Consider the following 25,815-nt stretch of genomic DNA (forward strand, 5'->3'; position numbering starts at 1 on the left):
AGCCCCCAGAGCTCAGTGCTGTAAGACCTGTTGCTAACAGTCGGTAGTTGTTTTTTTTTTTTTTTTTTTAAAGATTTGTTTGGGAGTAGGAAGAATGGCAGAATCTTAAAGACTTTAAAATTAGATTTTTTTCTTTTTTTTATCCTTTGTTTTGAGACGAAGTCTCGCTCTGTCACATAGGCTGGAGTGCAATGGCATGATCTCAGCTCACTGCAACCTCTACCTCCTGGATTCAAGTGATTTTCCCACCTCAGCCTCTCCAGTAGCTGGGACACGCCACCACACCTGGCTAAGTTTTTGTATTTTTAGTAGAGATGGGGTTTCACCATTTTGGCCAGGCTGGTCTCAAACTCCTGACCTCTGCACCCGGCCTAAAATTAGATTTTATTAAAATTATTTTCTAGGCTGGGCACGGTGGCTCACATCTGTAATCCCAGCACTCTGGGAGGCCAAGGCGGGTGGATCACCTGAGCTCAGGAGTTCAAGACCAGCCTGACCAACATGGAGAAACCCCGTCTCTACTAAAAACACAAAATTAGCCAGGCATGATGGCAAGCACCTGTAATCCCAACTACCTGGGAGGCTGAGGCAGGAGAATTGCTTGAACCCAGGAGGCGGAGGTTGTGGTGAACTGAGGTCACTCCATTGCACTCCAGCCTGGGCGACAAGAGTGAAACTCCATCTCAAAAAAAAAAAAAAAAAAAAAAAAAATTTTCTAAGGCTGAAAACGGAAATATGAAAAGATTCGGCAAATAAAGTATGAATTTGTTACGAGACTGCTGTAGACTAAATCAAGTTTTCAGGATTCAGAAGCCTTAATAAGAGTAAAAGCTGCTTTTAAACATAATATTTTAAAAAGAACACAAGATTGTATCAAAACAAGGTGAAAACTTAGTCTGGTCAAGGTTTGCTATTCTGGAATACATAGCTGTTGTAGCAATCATATACAAGCATGATAAACTTAATCATTAATTTTACACTACTCAGGACAAGAGGGAGTCATTTTAAGTCCCTCTCTGTAAGAATCAAACACAGGTGTATATATTTTAAGCTAATGTGACATTACGTTTGTCCAGAGATACAGATTAAAAAATAATTTATTAAACAATGAAGTGATATGATGTCCAAGGACTGAGCCAAAAACAGCTTCAACAGAGCATCTTATTTAGAATCAAAATACATTAGCTGAGGGCGGTGGCTCATGCCTGTAATCCCAGCACTTTGGAAGGCTGAGGTGGGTTGATTACTTGAGGCCGGGAGTTCAAGACCAGCCTGGCCAACATGGTGATACCCCATCTCTAATAAAAATAGAAGAAATTAGCTGGGTGTGGTGGTGCACACCTGTAATCTCAGCTACTTGGGAGACTGAGGTATGAGAGTCGCTTGAGCCCGAGGTGGAAGTTGCAGTGAACCGAGATCATGCTACTACACTCCAGCCTAGGCGACAGAGTAAGACTGTCAAAAAAATAAATAAAAATAAATAAATAAATAAATAAATAAATAAATAAATAACATATATTAAAGGAAATTCAGAATAAAGTTTAACTGCCAAGTAATACCATGGTGCTTCTTTGGTATAAATATAATGAATGTGACAGCCAGAATCCTGATATATAGTGTTTTTAGATTTATCAAGTTAGTTCCTTTGAAAAAGGCTGAAATTTTAAAGATATAAACATCTTTATTTTTCTAGAAATTAAAGCTAACCTTTAGTCAAAATATATTATCATTTCTTGCTTAAAAATATAAAATACCTACTAATCTCTTTTTACTGGTCAGAAACACGTTAACATTTAAAATTGTAATTTAAATACCTGGAAAAATATGGAAGAATAATTATATTGATAGGAACATTATTAACATACTAATAAGTGAGGAAAAGAAATTTAGAAACTGCTAGATTTCAAGATCGCAAAATAACAGAAACACAGAAACTGAATACAGCCTAATCTTTTAAATTCATAAAATAGTGAGTAGGAAAAAAAAAATCCCACGCATAAATACTTGTGTATCAACTATATGCCAGGTGTCATGTTACCCAGTGAGGAAACATAAGTCGAAAAACACAAATCTTAAACATTAGGGGCTCAAAGAATTTCAAAGAATACTTGGTATTACTTTACAGAAGGAAGGCCTACCTGTTGCTGTCCAGGCTGAGCTTGTGATGCTGCTTGCTGATTGGCTGTGTTATTTGCCGCAGCTGCAGCTTGCTGCTGAAATAAGTTGGCTGGATACACCCCCCATGGAACGCCGTAATACTGAGGTGGAACCACTGCTGGACCTGAACCCCACACCCGACCCCCGAAAAAAAAGTTACTAGATTTTACAGAGACATGAGGTTAGTTACCTATGAGACATGAGGTTAGTTACCTATCATTAGATTATAAAAGGGGGCAGAAAGAAGACTTAGAGAAGAACACGTCTTTATAATAAAAAACAAAGTATTGATGGGTGACAGCAATGGTCTTAAAAGGAAAAGATGAGAATCCAACCTCAAGGCTACCAATAAACTGATAGGACACTTAACCATCTATCCAACATTTAACAAATGCCAATTTTTGGGTCTGACACTACACAGATAAGATATTCAGAGAACACAGCTTCCATAAAACTAAGAGTTTTTAAATGCTCAATTCATTACTTCTCTCAGAATTTTGACTACTGAGATAAGATTACAAAATAATTTTTAAATATTTTACTTTCCAATCTATAACACAAAACTGAGGAATATTCTGGTACCAAGCATCCTACAATGGTAATTGAATTGAAAACCTTAAAATTTAAAATATTTTTCATATTTCGCAGTTAGTCACAATTCTCACAGAACAATTGCAAATTATAAGAAAACAAATGAGACGTCAGCATTTATGTGGCAGGAAAATGAAACCGAGTCAAGACAAGAAAGCACTAGATAATACAAGCACAAAGAAAAACAGAAGGCAAACTAGGAAAATAAGAATAAATTGTTCCTGCTCTAGTCTACTTTATTCAAGATAATATTTGATTCCTGGAGAGTAAATAGTTTATGTACAAAAAGCTTCACCATTAAAATAATGAATAAAATGTCATGATTCCTGACTTACATAACAAACATGTCCTAAAATGTTATCAGTGGAATTTTAGGACATCTTTATTTGTATTAATATATTTTTAAAAGTCAAACTCTCGGTTTCACGTTGCATTCAAAGGGGAAAAAAGCCCAGTATATTTGACTGAATCACTAAAATAGAAAGTTTTTATTTCTATAGATAGCCAGGTAAGCTGAACCTGAAATGAGGACTATTAAAACACTGCATAGACTTTACAAAAAAAGGATACATTGTACAAATAAAATAAAGATACACTAAAATAATAAAAGGGTACACTGTAAAAATAAAACAATGAAAAGGATACATTTTAAAAATAAAATAAAAAGGATACCTTGTAAAAATGAAAGGATACATTGCAAAAAATAAAAGTTTTGTAAACTCTATTAATGACATCTACCTAGAAACTCATCCAACCTAGCCAGAAGCCTGAATTTATTAACATGCTGAAATTATAATATTTTGGATACACTGGGACAAATTAAAGAGTATTATTGAACATAATTTTATTGTTTTTTACTTTTATAATGTGGCTACTACAAAATCTTAAACTACATTTTCTGGCTCACATTGTATTTCTATTGGACAATGCTGGTCCTAGAAAACCTAAGTCCAAAATACATAGAATACTTATACACAAACTAAATGATCTCTTAAAGTTACTTCTATCAGACCCCCAGTTTAGTGGTTCTCTGTATTATACCAACACTTTACGTACTAACATCCAGTTAAATGGCACCAGAAAAGCTCACATCCTTATAGAATCACATCCAAGTCCACACCAAAAGCTAATGAATGACAGTTTAGTTTCATTCTGGTAGCTCAGATATCAAGTATAAATGTGAAATTTCTTCCCCATTTTTTAAAACAAGATCTTGACTTTAAAAGTAAGTCTCCTAGGAAAAGACTGACTGTCAGAAGTAAATTTCAAACTGATTAGTGACAGTATTTCAGTGAAGATATCGCTCAAAGCCAAAAAAAAAACCAGCCACAGCCTCAAGTTTTGAAGTCAGCCTATTAGCAGACTCATTCCAATAAACAAAATTCTAAGGCAGACATCAACCTATTCTTGCCTGTATAATCAATATAAACAATGCCTCAAGACTAACTCATTTCTGTCTTTGTAGCCACCTCCACCTAAAACGAACTCTTCCCAACAACCCTAAGATCAGCCAATTGCTTTGTTCAAATAAGACTGTGTCTGATCAGCACACAACTTTTCCTTACTTACACAGACAATAAATACAGCTTTTTTGTTGTTGTTTTTGTTTTTAGACAGTCTCACTCTGTCGCCCTGGCTGGGCGCTTTGGCATCCCAAAGAGCTAGGATTACAGGTGTGAGCCACTGCATCTGGACAGCTTTGGCTTTTATTTCAGATTCTGAGTGATAGTCTCAGGCTGGGCAGTTTTTAGTAAGTTCTTTCTAACTTGATCCAAACGTTTTGTCCCCCAGCTTGTTTGTACATTTTAGCATTGCTCGAGAAATTCTAGATACATATTTTCTCAAAATTACCATATCTGTTTAGCTTACTCTATTCTATCCCTGACCTATATATGCAGGACACCTACCTTTATTTTATTTTCTGAGAAGTAATTTTACTTTGCATTGTCTCTGTGGGTAATGGGGTTGGTCATTAAAATGGAGATTCATGGTTGACAATAGATTTCTAAAACTATAAAGCTGAAATGTAAGCCAATTACGTACAGGAGGAAAAGTTATTGCGTAAGCGTTTCCCTGAAGCATTACAATTGAAAAATAATACTAACTTCCTGGAAACTTTAGTTTATTCTGGATAATGTTTCAGTTTTTCTCAGAAATTTCAAATTGCCCAAATAGATAAAAATAAAGCTTACACCCAAAACTAAATACATTGAAAAGTAGCCATAATAAAGATAAACGAACAGTATGTTACCTGCTAATGTAGCTGCTGCAGCCAATCCTGCTGCAGTATATGGATCGGTTCCTGGAGGAGCAGCACTAATAATGTATGGATTTGGCACAAATGCAGCTGGAGCAAGGCCTGCTGAGAATACACCAGCTATATTTTAAAAGGGGAGAAACAATAAACAACAATGTGAAGTATGATTTTTTTCATTAGATAAAAACATTTCTACTCTGAATCTGGTGTGGAATGGGGACGGGGAGTAGAGTGGGCATAATGGTTACATTTTCACTAAGTGACCTTGGGCATGTACCACTAATTCTAAAGTTTTCATTTAAGAAACAGCTGTTTTACAGAATTGCTATGAGAATTAAATGTAATACCAATTATGACATAACTGTACTGTCTCTAGGGGTATGTTATAGAAAATAAAAATATAAATTCAAAAATAAAAAGTAAATGACTGCACAGTACTAGCACGAGACTGGTACAAAATAAATGTGAGAGCTAGAACTGCTACTGGTAAATAGTAGCTTTTCACTCAATCTTATAAAGTCACATTATGAGGCAGGGGTTCAGTGAGGCAGGAATATACAATCTGCCCTCACAAAGCATTCCATCTGTTGAGAAAAACAGGTATATTAGCAAACAGAATATAGCATATTAAGTGCTCTGGGCACAGAGAGGAGGAACATCTAATAAACTTTGGAAGGGGCGAGTAAAATGAATGAGGTATAGTGTAAGATAAAATAAAACTGGAGCTATAACCATCATGAAGACCAATGAAGAGCTTCCTGGCTCATGCTAAGTAGTTTGGACTTTACCCTACAGTCAATAGGGAAACAAGAAAGAGCTGAAAGGCCAGTTACACTCACTTTTGAGTGTAACATATGTTCACCATATGAATTTAGTAAAGGCTGAAAAAGATCTAAAAATATATATTTGCAGTACTCATTCAAGAGAGAAGAAACTCTCAGATGTTGAGGAATTACTGTGTAGGTCTTTCAACCATAGCTACTGGAAAAAATTACTTCACGAGATCCTGTCTCAAAAATAAATAAAAAATAATAGGCCAAGTGTGGTGGCTCGTCATGCTTGTAATTCCAGCGCTTTGGGAGGCCAAGGCGGGTGGAACAACTGAGGTCAGGAGTTCAAGACCAGCCTGGCCAACATGGTGAAACCCCGTCTCTACTAAAAATACAAAAAAATTAGCCGGGAGTGGTGACAGACGCCTGTAATCCCAGCTACTCAGGAGGCTGAGGCAGCAGAATCACTTGAACCCGGGAGGCAGAGGTTGCAGTGAGACGAGATCACACTACTGTACTCCAGTCTGGGCAAGAGGGTGAGACTCCATCTCAAAAAAATAAAATAATAATAATAATAATAAAAAATAATAATAGTAATATTTTTAAAAAGTATTCAAAAGGAAAATATATCTTACTAGGCCTTAAAATCAAAATTCAGGCTCCTGAAGGGGGGCACGCCCAGGGAGGGCATGGAAGCTCCGCACCCCTTCCTCCATACCTCGCCATACCCAGCAGCTCTGTACACCTGTATCCTTTACAGTATCTTTCGTAATAAACCAGTAAAAGTAGGTGTACTGTGAGGCACTCCAGCAAATCAAACCCAAAGAGGGGTTTGTGGGAACTCCAACTTGAAGCCAGTCGGTCAGACGTTCTGGAGGCCCAGACTTGCGACTAGTGTTGTGTTGGGGGTGGAAAGCAGTCTTGGAGACTGAGGCCTCAACTTCTGGAATCTGACACTGTCTCTGGGTAGACAGCGTTGGAACTGTATTAGAGGACACCCAGCTGGTGTCTCCTGTTTCGTGTGTGGAGAAAACCACCCACACATGGGTCACAGAAGTAAGTCTATGTTGTCACGGCTTGAGAGTAGAGGAAAAACAAGGTTTTAGGCCAGGCATGGTGGCTCACACCTGTGATCCCAGGACTTTGGGAGGCCGAGGTAGGCGGATCACTTGAGGCCAGGAGTTCAAGAGCGGCCTGGCCAACAGTGAAACCCTGTCTCTATTAAAAATATAAAAATTAGCTGGGTGTGGTAGTGCATGCCTGTAATCCCAGCTACTCAGGAAGCTGAGGCATGAGAATTGCTTGAATCCAGGAAGTGGAGGTTGCAGTGAGCCAAGATCACACCACTGCACTCCAGCCGGGCCAACAGTGTAAGACTCTGTCTCCTAAATAAATAACAACAACATAGTTTTAGAGTTTTCCCTACACAAAATCATTGTCTATAGCCTATTTAATTAAAAAAAATACAAGCCTCAACACTGATTTCATGTCTAGGCACAACACAGTCATTTAAGAAACCTGCTTTTATCTATGAAAAGAGTCAAACTCGGTGAATTATTTGAAGAGATTTATTCTGAGCCAAATATGAGGGCTCTAGGTACATTTTAAAATTTTCTGGTTGACAAATTGGTTGAGTTTATCTAAAGACCTGGGATCAACAGAAAGGAAATACTTGGGTTGCGATAAGAGGTTGTGGAACCAAAATTTTATCATTCAGATGAATCCTCCAGGTAGCAGGCTTCAGAGAATAGACTCTGTTCCTTATCAGACTTAAGGTCTGCGTTGACATTAATGCTGGAGAGGTATAATGAAGCATGTCCAACTCCCACTTCCCATCATAACCTGAACCAGTCTTTCAGGTTAAATTTTTTTTTTTTCCCCCGAGACGGGGAGTTTTGCTCTCGTTGCCCAGGTTGGAGTGCAGTAGCATGATCTTGGCTCACCGCAACCTCTGCCTCCCGGGTTCCAGTGATTCTCCTGCCTCAGCCTCCCAAGTAGCTGGGATTACAGGCATGTGCCACCACACCTGGCTAATTTTGTATTTTTAGTAGAGACGGGGTTTCTCCATGTTGGTCAGGCTGGTGGCGAACTCCCGACCTCAGATGATCTGCCTGCCTCGGCCTCCCAAAGTGCTGGGATTACAGGCGTGAACCATTGCACCCAGCCTCAAGTTAAATTTTAAGAGCACCCTGGCCAAGGAAGAAGTCCATTCAGATGGTTGCTGCGGGCTTTAGAATTGTATTTTGGTTTATACTTCTTATGAAGAAAATATGAGTTAAACCATGAGTTCAATAAAATCCTTTCATTTTAAAGTCATGTGTTGAGTCCTATTTTTAACTATGCCTAGGTCAAAAAGGTTGCAAGATTCCACTCAGGTTAGTGAAAATAAATCTCCCCAAAATCACCAAGCCAAAAAGAAAAGTTAAGCTGGGAACTGCATTGGGCAAATCCTGCCTCCCATTCTATTCCTAAATAAGATAGCTATAAAGATTGAAAGAGAGAGAAAAAAGCTACATATCTGCCTCACAGTTTGCCCGCAAGAAAATTCCTCATGGACAAAGGACAGGCAGAGCTCAAGGTCATCCCTCTGCTTACATGAGAAAAAAGCATATCTGATTTTTTCACTAAGCCAGACTAACGCGTGATTATTCCTGTAAATTGTGCATTCAGTGAAAAACTCATCAGAAACTCAAAAGAATGCAATCATTTGTCTCTTATTTACCTATGCCTTGGTAGCCTCCACCCAGCTTCCAGTTGTTCCATATTTCCGGACCAAACCAATGTACATCTTAGGCATACTGACTGGTATCTCATGTCTCCCTAAAATGTGTAAAACTAAGTTGTGCCCCAACCACCTTGGGCACATGTTGTCAGGACCTCCTGAGGCTGTGACATGGGTATGTTCTTAAACTTGGCAAAATAAACTTTCTAAACTGATTGAGACCTGTCTCGGGTATCTTTTGGTTTGCAGCTTCATCTATCATGAATTATCTTTAGCACAAAAGTAGAAAACAATGTATTAGGATTCCTGTTCTACTTATACCACTAAAAAATCTAAAAGTCAGGATAATTTAATATTTTATAGTTTTATGATAAAAAGATTGTTATTAAAAATTCAAATACTGGAAGATATAAAGAGGAAACTGAAAATCCTCATGTAACCTTTCCTGATATGTATACATACTTTTAAATGCTTACATACTCATACATTTTATACTCTAATCTATAACAGTACTTTAATACACTTTTTCACCTACTAATTAATCCTAAATCTGTCTATAGATACATACCTAGCTCATTTTTTTTTTTTTTTTTTTTTTTTTTTTGAGACAAGGTCTTGCTCTGTCATCCAGGCTTGGAGTGCAGTGGCATAATCATCGCTAATTTCAGCCTTCACCTCCCAGGCTCAAGTGATCCTCCCACCTCAGTCTCCTAAGTAGCTGGGACCACAGGTACGCACTACCATACCTGGCTAATTTTTTTAGAGACAGGGTTTCACCATATTGCCCAAGCTGGTCTCAAACTCCTGGGCTCAAGCGATCTACCCTCCTTGACCTCCCCACAATATTGGGATTACAGGCATGAGCCACTGTGCCCAGCCACTCATTCTTTTTAATGGCTACATATTATGTACTCTTCTGTATAGAAGGAACATGATATTATCAGTCTACTACCTTTACATATTTAGATGGTTCATAATCTTTCGCTATAAACAAATAATGCTATTATCCCTTTAGATACACAGGTGTGTACATTACTATATCCTTACAAAAATTTACTTCAATGAACAAAAACAAGTTCTCTTTTTTAAGACATGATGTCTCACTATGTTGCAGAGTTCATGCTGGTCTCGAACTCCTAGGCTCAACTGATGTTCCCGCCTCAACCTCCAGTAGCGGAGAATAAAAGCAGGTGCCACCACATCTGACTTTTCTGTTTTTGTCATATAAATTATTGATCCACTTTTCTAGATTATTTTCCAGGAAAACTGTAGCAGTTTAGATTCCAAAAGTATGAGTGCCACTTACACTCCTGCCAAAACAGAATATTATCAAACATTTTGAAGACTCGCCAACCTAATAGGTAAATTAAAAATTAAATCTTTTATGCTTTTGTTTTTCTCATTAAAAATTTCAATCCATTAGGAATGAGACCCAATAATCCCCACAAGCTATTTTCCAAATAATCATTCTTTTGGCATTGATTTGAAATTCATCTCACCACTCTACCCTAAACAAGCAAGCATGCACACACAGATCTATTTCAAAGTAATCTTGTTCAATGATCTACTCATGTATTTTGAGTCCAGTACCACACTATTTTAAGTCATAAGTAATAATTGTTTTTAAAAATTCAAACTGTGCTCCAAAAAGTTAAAGAAAGCAGTGATTAATGAAAATTCAAAGTAATCTTGTTCAATGATCTACTCATATATTTCGAGTCCAATATCACACTATTTTAATCGTCATTAGTAATAATTGTTTTAAAAAACTGAAACTGCGCTCCAAAAAGTTAAAGCAGTGATTAATGAAAATTCCTGAGTTTGCAGGATGGCAGATATGAAAAGAATGAATTTGTAGAAAGAAATGCAGAAACTCTCTGCTTATAAGATAACACAACTGGCTGACATCAGTTAAAACCAACATGGCCGACTGCAGTCTGTGCAGAACAAGCTTGCTGACATCACAGCCCAAATTTCCACCATGTTTCATACTAACTCTCCTGCAATCTGCACATGCGACCCATCAGGAGGCATGAAGAGATAGCTGTGCATGCTAAGGACTTTCCAGGCCTCCCTTTTCTTCCACCAATCACTAAATAATCTCAAAATCCACCCCCTAAGGCCTTTTTAATAAAAATTACTCCCTTAAAGCCAGCACAGAAAGATAAAATTGAGCTGGACTCCTGTCTCCTTGTTGGTTGACCTACAAAAAAAGCTTTTCTTTTCTCAAAAACCTGGTCGACAGCATTGCCTTCTACTGCATCAGGCAGTGAGCCCTTTTGCTCGGAAACAGTATGGTTGAGCAAGTCCTCCTCTTCCACTTTAATTTTAGTTTTCCATTAATTTTCTAGTTTTTCTGGGAGGATTGCTTGAGCCTGGGAGGTCGAGGCTGCAATCAGCCATGATCATGCCACTGCACTCCAAGCCTGGGTGACAGAAAAGTACCATTTACTTTTCTGAGACAAACATCAAAATCAAGCTTTCAAGTTTAAAAAAAAACAACCTGCTGGGATTCTGACCAAAAGTATATTAAATACACACATTAATTTAGGGAAAACTGACATTTTTATAATGCTGAGTTTTGCCCAGAAAAAATCACGTGTCTCCATTTATTCAAGACTTCTGGGAAAGTTTACAGTTTTCTTTACAAATACTTTGTACATTTTTACTTACTCCCTAATTCATTCCATAGCTTTTCATTTCTCCTTTATATATCCCACGTCTTCATTACCACAGGGAATTTCAGTGTTCTGGGCGACCAACTACGTTTTATTTCCTAATTCATTTAGTGGTAGGTGATAGCCAATAATGCAGCTCACCTAGAACTATTTTTTCAATGACTTATTTACAAGACCATGAAATGGCTCCTTTTCACAGCAGTCTGTTAAGACTTTTGATGATCTCTGATGGCTCACACATCCTTTATCTCTTAAGGTTCGAAATACACTCTTATGTTCTTTGCACAACTTTAAAGTTCCCTTCCCTATCTTAGAACCCTGCGACATGTTTTCTGGCTCATCTTTCTTGTTTGTACTGTCATTTTCGTTTGGAACATTATCTTACATGAGAGTTTCTTGTGCACTCAATTGTCCATTATGTGGTATCAGAATTATTGCCTCAACTACATACTACAGGATCAAATCTCCAAGCCAAGTCTTTTATTAGCTGGAGGAGTTCTTACATGGTTACTATAACTCAAACCCCAATGCCTGTACTGCATAGGCCCATTTTGGTTTGTTTATTCCTCTTCTAGCCATCTGCAGGTCACCTGGCTTTATTCCCAATTTACCCCCATATGGATTCTCCCTCAACTCCTCGTACTCTAGGAACTCCACAATCAACTACACAACCCTGCCTTTTTGTTTTCATTCTATCCTATCTATTATTTCTATCTGGTCGAGTACATGGGTTAAGCCTGTGTCTTACCTATTTTTGTACAAACTAGCTAAGAATAGTTTTAGTATTTTTAAATGGTTCAAAAAAATAAAATTCAAACACATGAAAATTATTTCAAATTCTTATTTCAGTACCTATAAGTGAAGTTTTACTGGAACACAGCAATATTTATGCATCATCTAATGACCATTTTCATGCTTTACCAGCACAGTGGAGTGGTCGTGACTGAACCCATATGGGATGCAAAGCTTTAAATATTCAACAGCCCTTTGTAGAGAAGACATTTGTCGACTCACACTCTAAAAATTTTCCACATATAGTCACTGTGCATTTAAAATGTGACTAGTTTGAGATCAGCTATATTCAAAGCTGACTTGAGATCAGCTATATTTCAAAAACAATATGAAGAAAAGAATGCAAAAATTCTCATCAGTAAGTTCCATACTGATTATATTTTGCAATATTTTGGATACGAGCTAAATAAAATATTCAAATTAATTTCATCTATTTTTAATTTTTAAAAATGCGATTACTAAATAACTGCAAATTATATGGTACATATTATACATTTTTCTATTGACTACTCCTTTTCTAAATGAGCTACTGGCCACCTAACAGGTGACCAGGCAAACCTGGATCAAAAAGATTGTCAACAATGAATACGCTTAACTGTGGAATTGAGTTAAAATGTGGGGTCAATTTTGATAAATTATGCTTTCTAGGTTTTCAAATTTATTTATATTAGGTTTCACACACAAAAAAGTTCTGCCACATCTTTAAAGATTACTTGTCCAGTATTATTAAAATACCCTAAGGCATTAAAACAAAAGAGAAATAGCTGGGCTGGGTGCAGTGGCTCATGTCTATAATCTCAGCACTTTGGGAGGCCAAGTCAGTGGATTACTTGAACCCAGGAGTTTGAGACCAGCCTGGGCAATAGGGTGAATCCCCATCTCTACAAAAAATGCACCAGGCATCGTTGGTCCAGCCTATAGTCCCAAGCTACCTTGGAGGCTGAGATGAAAGGATTGCTTCAGCCTAGGAAGTTGAGGCTGTGCCACTGCACTCCAGTCTGGGTGACAGTAAGACGCTGTGTTGGGCCGGGGGGGGAGAAAGACCTATCTAAAATTATTTTTGTGAAGCAAGAATGCTGACACCAAAAAATGTGAAAAACCTGCAAATACAGAGACTAATTTCAGCTAACTATATAGATGCAAAAATCCTAAATGAAATACTAGCAAATTAAAAGGGTAATGTTAAAAGAAATAATAATTGTTATATACAAGTCTTTTTATTCCAAGAATGGGAAGATGATTCAACTATTTTAAATTATCATTCATGAAATCTGATATATGGTACTTGAGTTTTCATAGATAACACTTTAAAGCTACAATGAAAGACAGGAAGAAAGTCATTTACGATAACAAAACATAAAATAAACTTAAAATATGCAAACCCATGTAAGAAAAATTTTAAAGTACTCAAATGACACTACAGTAAACTTGAACAAAAATAAAGACACATCATGCCCTGGACAAGAATACTTGATGTCAGCAGGGCACGGTGGCTTACGCCTCTAATCCCAGCACTTTAGGAGGTTGAGGTGGGTGGATCACTTGAGCTCAGGACCAGCCTGGGCAACATGGTGAAACCCTGTCTCTACAAAAAATTAGCCAGGTGTGGTGGCGTGCACCTGTGGTCCCAGCTACTCGGGAGGCTGAGGTGAAAGGATCACTTGAGCCCAGAAGGCAATAGTTGCAGTGAGCCAAGACTGCACCACTGCACTCCAGGCTGGGTGAAACAGTGAGACCCCTTGTCAAAAAAACAACAAGAACAACAACGACAACAAAAGCTGATGCTTGATGTCATAAAGATGTCAAATTTCCCTAAGTAAACTACAAAATTTAACCCTATCTTCTGGAAGTAGATAAGCTAATTTTGAAGTTCATACAAAAAAGCAAATAAGCAAGAACCAAAAACTTAAAACTCCAAAAAAAGAAGAGTAATAGATGTTTAGCCTGCCAAATATTATAACATAAAGCCTCAAGAAATAAAAACTGTTGTGCTATCCATGAATAGACAGGAATCAGTACATTTCTAACATAAGAGGACAAATGAGGGATAAAGGGGGTGGGGAAAAAAAGAGGAAAGAGAGAGGGAAAAAGAGGAATGAAACAGGGCCAGAGTACATGCTATAATTGGCACTCATATATATATGTGGACTTGTTTTTGTTTTCTGAGCGGAGTCTATCTCTGTCACCTAGGCTGGAATGCAGTGGTGCAATCTTGGCTCACTGCAGACTCTGCCTCCCAAGTTCAAGCAATTCTCCTGCCTCAGACACCCAAGTAGCTGGGATTACAGACTCCCACTGCCATGCCCAGCTAATTTTTCTAATTTTGCAGAGACAGGGTTTTACCACGTTGGCCAGGCTGGTCTCGAACTCCTGACCTCAGGCGATCCACCTGCGTCGGCCTCCCAAAGTGCTGGGATTAAAGGAGGGCACCACCGTGCAGCCTGACATTTTTGATGAAAACAAAAAATAGGCCAGACATGGCGACTCACACCTGCAATCCCAGCACTTTGAGAGGCCAAGGGGGGGGTTGATCACCTGAGATCAGGAGTTCGAGACCAGCCTGGCCAACATGGTAAAATCCCCGTCTCTACTAAAAATACAAACATTAGCCAGGTGTGGTGGCAGGCACCTGTGATCCCAGCTACTCAGAAGGCTGAGGCAAGAGAATCTCTTGAACCCAGGAGGTGGAGGCTGCAGTGAGCCGAGACGGCGCCACTGTATTCCAGCCTGGGTGAGAGTGAGACTCTGTCTCCAAAACAAACAAACAAACAAAAAAAACCGAAAAATAAAAATTAGGGCTTACGAAGCCTTACTGCACTAACATGGAACAATATGACATTAAGGAAAGAGAACCCCCTTCCACAGACTGATGTTGAATAGTATTCATACAAACTTACCCAAAATCAGACCGGCTTTTATAAAAATGGTTACACAAATCTACACGTGATAAACAATATCATATTACTGTTTTTGATACTGTACTATAATTATTTAAGTGTAGCCATTAGGGGAAACTGGGTAAAGGGTATAGGGAAATTATTCCCATATTATTACTGTGGGAGGTAGGGGGGAGACCCAGTACAGACAACATAATGTACCAAGCTTAAATACTAGCAGATTAAAAGTCAAAGACCAAATAACTTCGTGGAAAAAAATATTTTACGAAAAAATTTAAATGAACATACTGACTTGATAATGGACACAAATAACTAAATTTGAATTTCCAGGTGTTTGACTTTCTCAACTTCACATTGGAGAAAAACTTACGTGATGACAACTTTTATAAAATTACAGATTTTTATTTAATTTAACTAGTGATGCAAATAATAATCAGAAACAATTCCCTAGTTAATGAATACCTTTGTCATACAACCTATTACTTGTTGATCTCAGATGTTTCAAAAAGTAACAAAACTTCACCAATCAGTAAATGAGAAGTGAAACATCCTAGATATTTTAACAAGACTTTGGTCAAAATGACGAAGACTCACCTATATGTGGCTGCTGAGCTGCTGCTAATGCATATTGCTGCTGTTGAGCTGCAGTTAACTGCTGAACTGTTAGTGCATTAGTCCTCTGAAAGAGCTATTAGGGAAAATATTTAACACAAAGATTAGTGTCAAAATCTTTCATTTCTAATTAGAAATCTGAATAAAACATTTTAAACTTTTTTTTTTGGGGGGGGGAGCACTTTCTCAAATACAAGGACACTTTAATCAATAAAACATTTAGTACTCAAACACTCCTACCATTCTTTCAATGCCACATAGCACTTCAGGCTAAACCAGTATATAACTAAGAGGACCTTCTTAAAGAAAGAGCATGCTTTTACCTGCTGCTGGGAATTGTAGTCAAAAAGGCCTACAGTAGCTCCTGAAGAGTCCATTGGTACCTGATTACCAGGATAGTCAAACTGTAAGGATTCCAGACCAACTTGTTCCATGGCATCCAGATTCTGAGTTTCAGGATTTGAAAATTCTTCAACAAGTGGTTTATTAGCTGTAGGATTAGGAAGAGGCCCCAGTCCTTCTGAGGGATTAGTATTGGGGCCCAAGCGCTCAACTACTTCAGTTGGAGAGGCTTGACGACTTCCAGGAGTACGACTACATAAAGAAAACAGAAAAGCCTTATAAATAAAAGTAACAAGTCAAATGGTGAAATGGGAAAATAGAAAAATCATGAAGAACAAATGGTTATAAAATACAGTGAATAAGGCATTCTGGGTCACTATGCCATCTTATTGCATTTTTTTCTATTTAATATAACTTTCCTCTTAAGAGCTGGCATGATTTGAGGATTTTAAAAATATTATTAATGATTACTCTCTTCAATCTGAATAACAAAAAGATATAACGCAATTTTACAGATTAGAAAAACTGGCCAGTATCACAACTTAGGCTTATACTACCTGAAATCTCTGTCTCAAGTCATACTCACAAAGAACAGTGTATAAACAGCAGATTATTAAGTGGCAAATACGAAAAAGCTCAAAACCAAAACCTACTTACCATACTGCTGCCCTGCCCCGCCAACACATAATTTTGCCATAACATCCTGCTTAATAATACTTAAGAAAAAAATTTGGCCATAAGAGATCATTATGGTCTTCATTATTTAAGGGGCCAAAATGTGGGATGCAACAGGAAAAGGGTACCATACATGGTAAGTCAAAAGGCTGACTCCTGACTTCGTCTTTTAAATATGATTTTGAGCAAGCCATGTCATCTTTCAAGCAGCAGTTTTCTTACTTAAGAGATGACCTTTTGATTCCAACTAATAAGAACAAAAGAAACTATTTGTGAAAGTCCTCTATGAAAGCCCTCTAAAGACAATGTTTATTATACCAAATAGTTCAGTTGAAACCATCAGAAAGATATGGAAATGTATGACATTTATCAAAAATTAAGTATACACAACAAGAAAAGGATCTTTCTACATAAAAAATAGAAAAAGGGACCTTACTACTATATGGCCTCCTTAATTTTCACCAGGAATTAATTAACACTGGACTAAATTTTAAGTACTGGCTTCTCTTTTTACTAACCACCTTCATGGTCTAAACTTACATTTCTAGCTCATGACCAATCCTCATTTATAGCTTATCTTATACATAAATATTTTATATAGGATCCTTTCCTTTGTAAGAAAGAGTTTATTGTTCAGAGTAACTATGCATTCAACAGGATATTCAAGCACGAGTACATTAAGTAAATGGCACTGTTCTACCTGGCTTTTAATGCCAGTTGCTACATCTATCTAACTCTTCCCAACTTCAGGTGGTCTGGATTGGAATAAATTTGCTAACATATAGTTTACAAAGCAATTTCTTGATTACAAGAATTGTTCTCTATAGGTATGTAAGCAAACTTAACATTTCATTTAAACATCAACCATTTTGTCCTTGCAAAATCAGATTTCAAACTCCTTTCCCTTTAAACCACACCTAATTTTGTATGTGAACATTCCAAAGGCTCATTTTGCATTTGGAACATATGGAAAGAAAAAACTAAAAGGATTTTCTTTAAAATCAGCCAATTTTTCTTTAAAAAAGTAAGTGTCCAATAGTTATGTTATTGATTTCTGTTATACTCCAATAATGTACATATTGATGACATATCAGTTAATGTAGAAATTAATGATGTGCTGGCATAGTGACCATATGACCACAGCTGTTGATTGTGTTAATACATTTTAACACTGTCAAGTAATAACTAATACTGTATCTAAAATAATTAGTAATTTAAAACACATATCTAAAACTTAATGGAATAAAATTAGAATGCTAATAAATGTAAAATCCACATTAATATTTCAGGGGAGAAGTATAACCTCTCACACAAAGTAACTCATATAAAACAAAAATAGAGGACATTATGAAAAAAAGTAATGCTATCAGTGGTGCTATTTTCTTGCTATAGTTAATGGTGTATTAACACTTCAATTATAAATGTATACTCTGAAGGGTTTATCATCAACTGAATTTTAAATGCATTTCCTTAACTAAAACTTAGATTAGGTAATAGTGAAGAACAAACTCAGAATAAAGTTCTAAATCTGAATAACATTAAATGTATTTCTTGTCAAAAGAGGTTTACTGGTTTTGGATGCTTTTTTGCACTCAGAACAGATAGAAATGGCACTGTTTTTAAGAAGCATTGTTACTTTGCTTTTGATAATAAAAGGCAATAAATGTAAAAGAATACCACCCACCATATACCTAATACTCTTTTATGTAAGATTCCACGGTCAGAGGACCTCAAAGAAACAGCTCATTTTCAGATACAGGCTCCAAAGCACCTCATTATTGAAATATTACAGAAAATCAATACAAAGAAACAACTCCCTAATATGTAGATAAAGGTATACTAAGACCAAAGGCTAAAGTACTTATTTAACTGCCATAAAAAGACAATAAAAAGCTACATAAAAAGACAACAAAAAGCTATAATATAAAAAATTATGAGCTTAAAGCTAACTTTTAAAAGTTTCTAATATGCTTCCCACTTGCGATTTGCAGGAATAATCTTAAGTACTAGCACAAACTCATATATTGTAAGAAAGATTACTACTCCTAAGATAATTTTGTCTCCTCTTTTCTAAGATTAAAAGTTAAATGGGAGGCAGGGCATAAATACTCAGAAGGAAGAAAACTCCACTGAAAGGTGCTCAAAAGCACTCCCAAGAGGGAAAAAAAAATCAGAGTAAACCTACACTTCACTAAAATTTAACAGAAAGCAAAAAGTTCAAATTTGGACTATTATATTAACAGAAAAGTAAGTGCAGCTTCTAACATTACTCCTTCAACAGAATGCACTGTTTCAGAGGCTGGTTTGAATATTATTTTTTTTAAATGGTTCATAATCACAAATTTTCTTTATAGTAAAAAAATAAAATTTGTCCAGATTAACACAAAGTTCAAAGGAAATAAACCTAAATGATGAAAATGTCTAAATCAGTCACATCAACTAATAGTAGTAATCCCTAAAAAGATACGCTTTTCTTCTTGAGAAAGTTAAAATCTTACTTAAAATCTTTGCAATCGGCATCCATTCCATTTGGCAAACCTCTGCCATTTATTTTAGAATCATCATCATCTCCTTGTTTAAGATCTCTGTTTTGGTCCTCCTCAAATGGAGAAGCCTTGCCTTTTTGATCTCCTTTCTCAGGTCCATCTGTTTCAGCATCTCTAGTGCCCTGAGGAAAAAGAATCTGTTTGATTCTGAATATTTAATAGAACACAAAAATAAAAGGCACCATAAGGTGACCTAACACTACACTACAGTGCATGTAAACAATAAAAGCATTGAATCTTATTTAATTTAGTAGTCAATTAATTCATCAAAGGCCCAAAAATTGAGTACAAACTAGTTATTTATAACAGAAGGGCTAAGGCAACCTTAACTATAGCGGTGCTGGAAAAGCAGTTAACACCACAAACTAGATTAAAATAATGCGTAGAAGATTTTGTTTAGCTACTTTCACATCAAGCACTACCAGGAATAAGCAATTTTAATTTTGCAGATTATGTTTTAAAATTAGTATGATTTGACTTCTGTAACATGGTTCAAATCATACATATTTCCAATGGTTCTATCATTTCACCTTCTTCAAGTGGCTAAGCAGAAAAATAGCAATAATAGTTACAAAATTTCCCTTAGCTATAGGAAGGGCACAGAAAAATAAACTGAATTAAAAATAAAAAGTAATGTAACCAAATAACTCTCAAGTAAATATTAAATATTTCTTTATTCAAAATACTTACAAAATTTCCCTTCCTAAATCGAGAATCCAATTTATCAGCAGGAGAAGAACTTAATACATATTCTACCATGCTCACACCAAGGCCTCCACTTTCTGATCGCGGAGACAGTATTGCATTTACTTCACTGTTTCCATGAAAACCCTGTCCAGATCTTCTCTGTACCATAATAGGCTGGGACATTGAATGGTCTGTTTGGAAGAAAAAATACAATTACATACATGTACTTTTAAGTTAAACAAAATGTAGTTACACAAATTAATATACTGAAGAAAAATCAGCACATTGCTTTATTTTCAATGTTATTACTATAATCTTTAAAGTTCTTCATAGGACACAAACAAATGGAAGAACATTCCATGCTCATGGCTAGGAAGAATCAGTATTGTGAAAATGGCCACACTACCCAAGGTAATTTATAGATTCAATGCTATCCCCATCAGGCTACCACTGACTTTCTTCATAAAATTAGATAAAACTACTTTAAATTTCATATGAAACCATAAAAGAGCCCATACAGCCAAGACAATACTAAGCAAAAAGAACAAAGCTGGAGGCATCACGCTACCTGACTTCAAACTATACTACAAGGCTACAGTAACCAAAACAGCACGGTACTGGTACCAAAACAGATATATAGACCAATGGAACAGAACAGAGGCCTCAAAAATAACACATCTATAGCCATCTGATCTTTGACAAATCTGACAAAAACAAGAAATGGGGAAAGGATTCCCTATTTAATAAATGGTGCTAGGAAAATTGGCTAGCCATATGTAGAAAGCTGAAACTGGATCCCTTCCTTACAACTTATACAAAAATTAACTCAAGATGGATTAAAGACTTACATGTAAGACCTAAAACCATAAAAACCCCAGAAGAAAACCTAGGCAATACCATTCAGGACGTAGGCATGGGCAAAGACTTCATGACTAAAACACCAAAAGCAATGGCAACAAAAGCCAAAATTGGCAAATGGGATCTAATTAAACTAACGAGCTTCTGCACAGCAAAATAAACTATCATCTGAGTGAACAGGCAGCCAACAGAATGGAGGAAAATTTTTGCAATCTATCCATTCAACAAAGGGCTAATACCCAGAATCTACAAAAAACTTAAATAAATTTGAAAGAAAAAAACACCCCATCAAAAAGTGGGTGAAAGATATAATCAGATACTTCTCAAAAGAAGACATTTATGCAGCCAACAGATATATGAAAAAATGCTCATCACCACTGGTCATCAGAGAACTGCAAATCAAAACAACAATGAGAAACCATCTCACGCAAGTTAGAATGGCGAGCACTAAAAAGTCAGTAAACAATAGATGGTAGAGAGGATATGGAGAAATAGGAACGCTTTTACACTGTTGGTGGCAGTGTAAATGAGTTCAACCATTGTGGAAGACAGTGTGGCGATTCCTCAAGGATCTAGAACCAGAAATATCATTTGACTCAGTAATCTCATTACTGGGTATATACCCAAAGGATTACAAATCATGCTATTATAAAAACACATGCACATATATGTTTATTGCAGCAACCCAAATGTCCATGAATAATAGGCTGGATAAAGAAAACGTGGCACACAGACACCATGGAATACTATGCAGCCATAAAAAAGGATGAGTTGATGTCCTTTGCAGGGACATGGATGAAGCTGGAAACCATCATTCTCAGCAAAATACCACAAGGACAGAAAACCCAACACTGCATGTTCTCACTCATAAGTAGGAGTTGAACAATGAGAACACATGGACCCAGGGAGGGGAACATCACACACCTGGGCCTGTTGGGGGTTGCGGGGCTGGAGGAGGGATAGCGTTAGAAGAAATACCTAATGTAAATGACGAGTTGATGGGTGCAGCAAACCAACATGGCACATGTATACCTATGTAATAAACCTGTGCTTTGTGCACGTGTACCCTAGAACTTAAAGAATAATAATAATAATAAAAAGATAAAAAATAAATAAAAAGCTCTCCATCTGGTTGAGACTAACTGGCTGGAGCACATATCTTGAAAATACAGATGGAAAGAGCCATTTGGCAATAAACAGATAAAAACCTATGTTAAGAACAGTACAACCAAAAAGGTCAATAAAGGTAGACATAGTACCCAAAGGATACTACCTGAAGGATCAGTTGCTTATAAACATCATTTTAAAAAGTTAACCTTCTTTTGACAATTTATAACGATTCATAACATAAACCTTCAGGGATAAAACCTAGAAGAGGCTGGACAGCAGGGGCTCATACCTGTTATCCCAGCACTTCGGGAAGCTGAGGAGGATCACTTGAGCAGAGGAGTTTAAGACTAGCATGGGAAACATGTTGAGTTCCCATCTCTACCAAAAGTTTAAAAATTAGCCAAGCATGGCAGCACAGGTCTGTAGTCCCAGCTACTCAGGAGCTGAGAGCTGAGGTGGGAAGATTACTTGAACCCAGGAGGTTGAGGCTGCAGTGAGCCATGTTCACACCACTGCACTCCGCTCTGGGTGACAGAGTGAGATTCTGTCTCAAAAAAAAAAAAAAAAAAAAAAATTGCCAGAGGCAGTCACTCACTCCTGTAATCAGTACTTTGGGAGACTGAGGCAGGTGGACTGCTTGAGCTCAGGAGTTCAAGACCAGCCTGGACAAAAAGGCGAAACCCCATCTCTACTGAGAATACAAAAATTAGCTGGACATGGTGACAGGCACTTAATAGTCCCAGCTACTAAGGAGGCTGATGAGGTGAAAGGATCGCCTGAGCCAGGGAGGTCAAGGCTTTGGTAGGCCTTGATTGTGCCACTGCACTCCAGCCTGGGTGACACAGGAGACTCTGCTCCTCACTGCAAATAAACAAATTAAAATAATAAAATAAAATAAACTTTCAATTTGGCAGAAACACTTCTCAAGTTCACAGTTATGCACTGCATAGAACAGAACTCATGACTGTAACGCTATAATCACAAATGAGTAAGTCCGGAAAAATCAGTAATACTACAGAATTTTCTATTCTTGTTTTTAAAAAAAACTAAATTATCTTCTAGCTTAAAAGTTTTCCATTTATTTTAAAACAAAATTATTCATTTGATATATTTTTTTCTCCATACTTTTGGAATGAAAAGTAAAGGTAGTATTTAAGATCTGAGAGTTAATGGAATACAAATACAGTAACACATTTGAGGCAACATTCAAACAGTTTTTGCTGGAAACTTTTTTGAAAGAACCCATAAGCTACCAGCTACCTCTGGATTGTTTGTGACAGGTATAATACTCAATATTTAAACTATTGAGGCTGAAATTTCATACTGGTAGCCAGTCATCATTTTATTAACTGTAACAATTTTGAAATGATTGCCATGTTTGTTAAACCAAATCAAAACATTTCCATTTCAGTATCTGCATCCATAAGAGATTAGTCATTATATCCTCTCTTTCAATCATTCATCCATTCATTATACAGTTGAAACATTGATTCATTCTCTTGTATGCGAAGCAATGACCTATATCTGAGGAATCCGAGAACAAAACAGTCTGTTCTCAAGAGTATAGGTTTAATAAAAGGCAATTAGAATAGAATAAAAGAGCTTCAACCAAAATATAATCCATGACACCATGAGATCTGAAAGATGGGCATTCAAGTCCAACAGAGCTTAAAGTAAAAAGTAAAATTTAAGAAAAAAAAAAAGGAAAAATAAGAAAGATGGGCATCAATCCTTCCAAGTCTTAGAATCAATGCCACCAAAGGAAGTGTGCTTCCTTTTTTTTTTTTTTTTTTTTTTTTTTAGTGGGAAGGTGCAGGGTCTTACTATATTGCCCAGCTGGTCTCAAACTCGTGGCCTCAAGCATCTGCCAGCCTTGATCTCCTAAAGTGCTGTAATTATAGATGGAAGTGATATTTCAGCTGATAATGAAGGGTTAAAAAAAAGGTAACCAATGGGGAGGTGGGAGTGACAGGACATTTCAGTTACAGAAACCAGAAAGTTCAAATGCCAAGAAGTGCTGGAGAACATAATGAACCTGATAATCACAAGTAATGTGGTTCTGCTGAGAGGGAGTATGTCAAGTCTCCTGCAGTCATAGAAAGAGACTCTCTTAGAAAGACAATTCCTTGAGAACAAGAAGGTGTTATGCATATTTCTATGTGTCTGGCATTCAATAAATGTTCGCTAGGTAAACAAAATTCCATTCATTTCTAATTTTCTCATGGTTTCTAGTAAAAGACAAACACTCATCTTCAAAATGTTATGAGAGTTGGGAGAAGAGGGGCACAAAAAATTGAAATCATAAATTTCACGGTTTCCCTATCATCTATCTTCAAATAATCTCTCTTTGTCATGCTGTGCTCAGGATGCTTTGCTTTTCAACACCTCAAAAAATCTTTGGTTGGCTGGGCACAGTGGCTCATGCCTTTAATCACAGCACTTTGGGAGGCTAAGGCAGGCAGATTGTTTGAGCTCCTCAGGAGTTCGAGACCAGCCTCGGCAACATGGTGAAACCCCATCTCTACCAAAAATATAAAAATTAGCCAGCCTTATAAGCTGGTCTTAGGGAAAAAAAAGAAGATAAAAGATTTTAAAAATCTTTGGTTCTCATTCTGGTAAATAAGTTGTGCATTCAACTTTCAAATCATGTCCATCAACCAAGTTATCGAGCACACATGCTCTCAGCAAGAAATATGCCTTTTGTAGCAAAGATATATCCCAGTCCAAATTACTAAATATTTAAAATTATGAGTCTAACCTAATATAGGTTAATTCTAATTCAGAAAAATAAAGGACAAGGGACCCTTGAGGACAAGCGTCATATCATTTATCTTTATATTCTCCAAACCTGGCATATTATGCATCACATATTAGTTGAACTCAAAGGAAATTTACAATATTTTAAGAAAATTTCTGTCTAAATTACTTGTTGCCAACATTTGCAACCTACTTTGTTGAAATCACCACATTTTCCAGACCTTAACCTTTTAGATTTTAGCTTTTTGGCAATTATTTTAACAGTAATGAAATGAAACACCATATAGAAGCATTAAATCTTCTAATATATTTTCATGATTTAGAGAATAAGAAAATATCTCGTGATTAATACTGAAAAAATAATGATAATTGGGTAATTATCATGCAAAAATTTGTTTTCATTATTACTTTGGTCATTCTGCAGAGCTTAAGCAAACTGTATTAACTTAAATAAAAAAAGGAAAATATTTGTAAACTACATGATCTAGCTGGACACCTCTCAGATTTTACTAACTAGAAACATTTTAAAATATAATCAGTAAAAAGATATGCTAACTACTTTAACACAACTATGGGCCGAACAAGGTGGCTCACGCCTGAGGCAGGAGGATCACTTGAAGGCAGAAGTTCCGAGACCAGCCTGGGCAACATAGTGAGACCCCATCTCTAAAAAAAAAAAAAAAAAAAAAAAAAGTTTTAAAAACTAGCCAGACCTGGCCAGGCATGATGGCTCATGCCCTAATCCCAGCACTTTGGGAGGCTGAGGCGGGCAGATCACCTGAGGTAAGATTTCAAGACCAGCCTGGCCAACATGGTGAAACCCCGTCTCTACTAAAAATACGAAAATTAGCAGGGTGTGGTGGCAGGCACCTATTATCCCAGCTACTCAGGAGGCTGAGGCAGGAGAATCACTTGAACCTGGGAGGCAGAGTTTGCAGTGAGCCAAGATTGGGCCACTGCACTCCAGCCTGGGCGACAGACAGAACGAGACTTCGTCTCAGGGAAAAAAAAATAAAGAAAAATTAGCCAGATGTGATGGTGTGAGCCTGTAGTCCTAGCTACTCGGGAGGAGGACGTGGAAGGATCTTTTTGGCCCAAAAGTTTGAGACAGCAGCGAGCTAAGATCGTGCCACTGCACACCAGCCTAGGCAACAGAGCAACACCCTCTTAAAAAGAAAAAAAAGCATTTAACTATGATCTTTAATTTGCCAACACTGTCACTCCTGCATGTTATACTCCTTATACACCAGCTAATTTTCCCTTAACAGTTTCTTAGACCTAAGCCTCTCCCCATTACTTATGAAGTCGAAATCAAAATATTTAAAGATCTGCTCCCTTTCTGGGAGCTCTATCTTACCAAGACA

General features: G+C 36.9%; 1 protein-coding gene across 18 annotated transcripts in view; it reads right to left on the minus strand.

The window, feature by feature from the left end:
- Positions 1-25,815, minus strand: part of PUM2 (pumilio RNA binding family member 2) — a 107,078-nt gene that overhangs the window by 46,656 nt on the left and 34,607 nt on the right. For 15 of the 18 annotated variants that reach the window (XM_025353607.1, XM_025353603.1, XM_025353610.1 and 12 more), the window contains 6 exons: positions 19,730-19,917; positions 18,992-19,161; positions 15,800-16,070; positions 15,459-15,552; positions 5,000-5,125; positions 2,139-2,281 (listed from right to left, as the gene is read on the minus strand). In XM_025353607.1, the coding sequence (XP_025209392.1) occupies positions 2,139-2,281; positions 5,000-5,125; positions 15,459-15,552; positions 15,800-16,070; positions 18,992-19,161; positions 19,730-19,917 (992 nt within the window). The remainder of the gene's footprint in view (positions 1-2,138; positions 2,282-4,999; positions 5,126-15,458; positions 15,553-15,799; positions 16,071-18,991; positions 19,162-19,729; positions 19,918-25,815) is intronic. The other 3 variants (XM_025353614.1, XM_025353613.1, XM_025353615.1) reach the window with 2 other exon arrangements.

Source organism: Theropithecus gelada, chromosome 13 (assembly GCF_003255815.1).
Source record: "Theropithecus gelada isolate Dixy chromosome 13, Tgel_1.0, whole genome shotgun sequence".
Taxonomy (NCBI): Eukaryota; Metazoa; Chordata; class Mammalia; order Primates; family Cercopithecidae; genus Theropithecus; species Theropithecus gelada.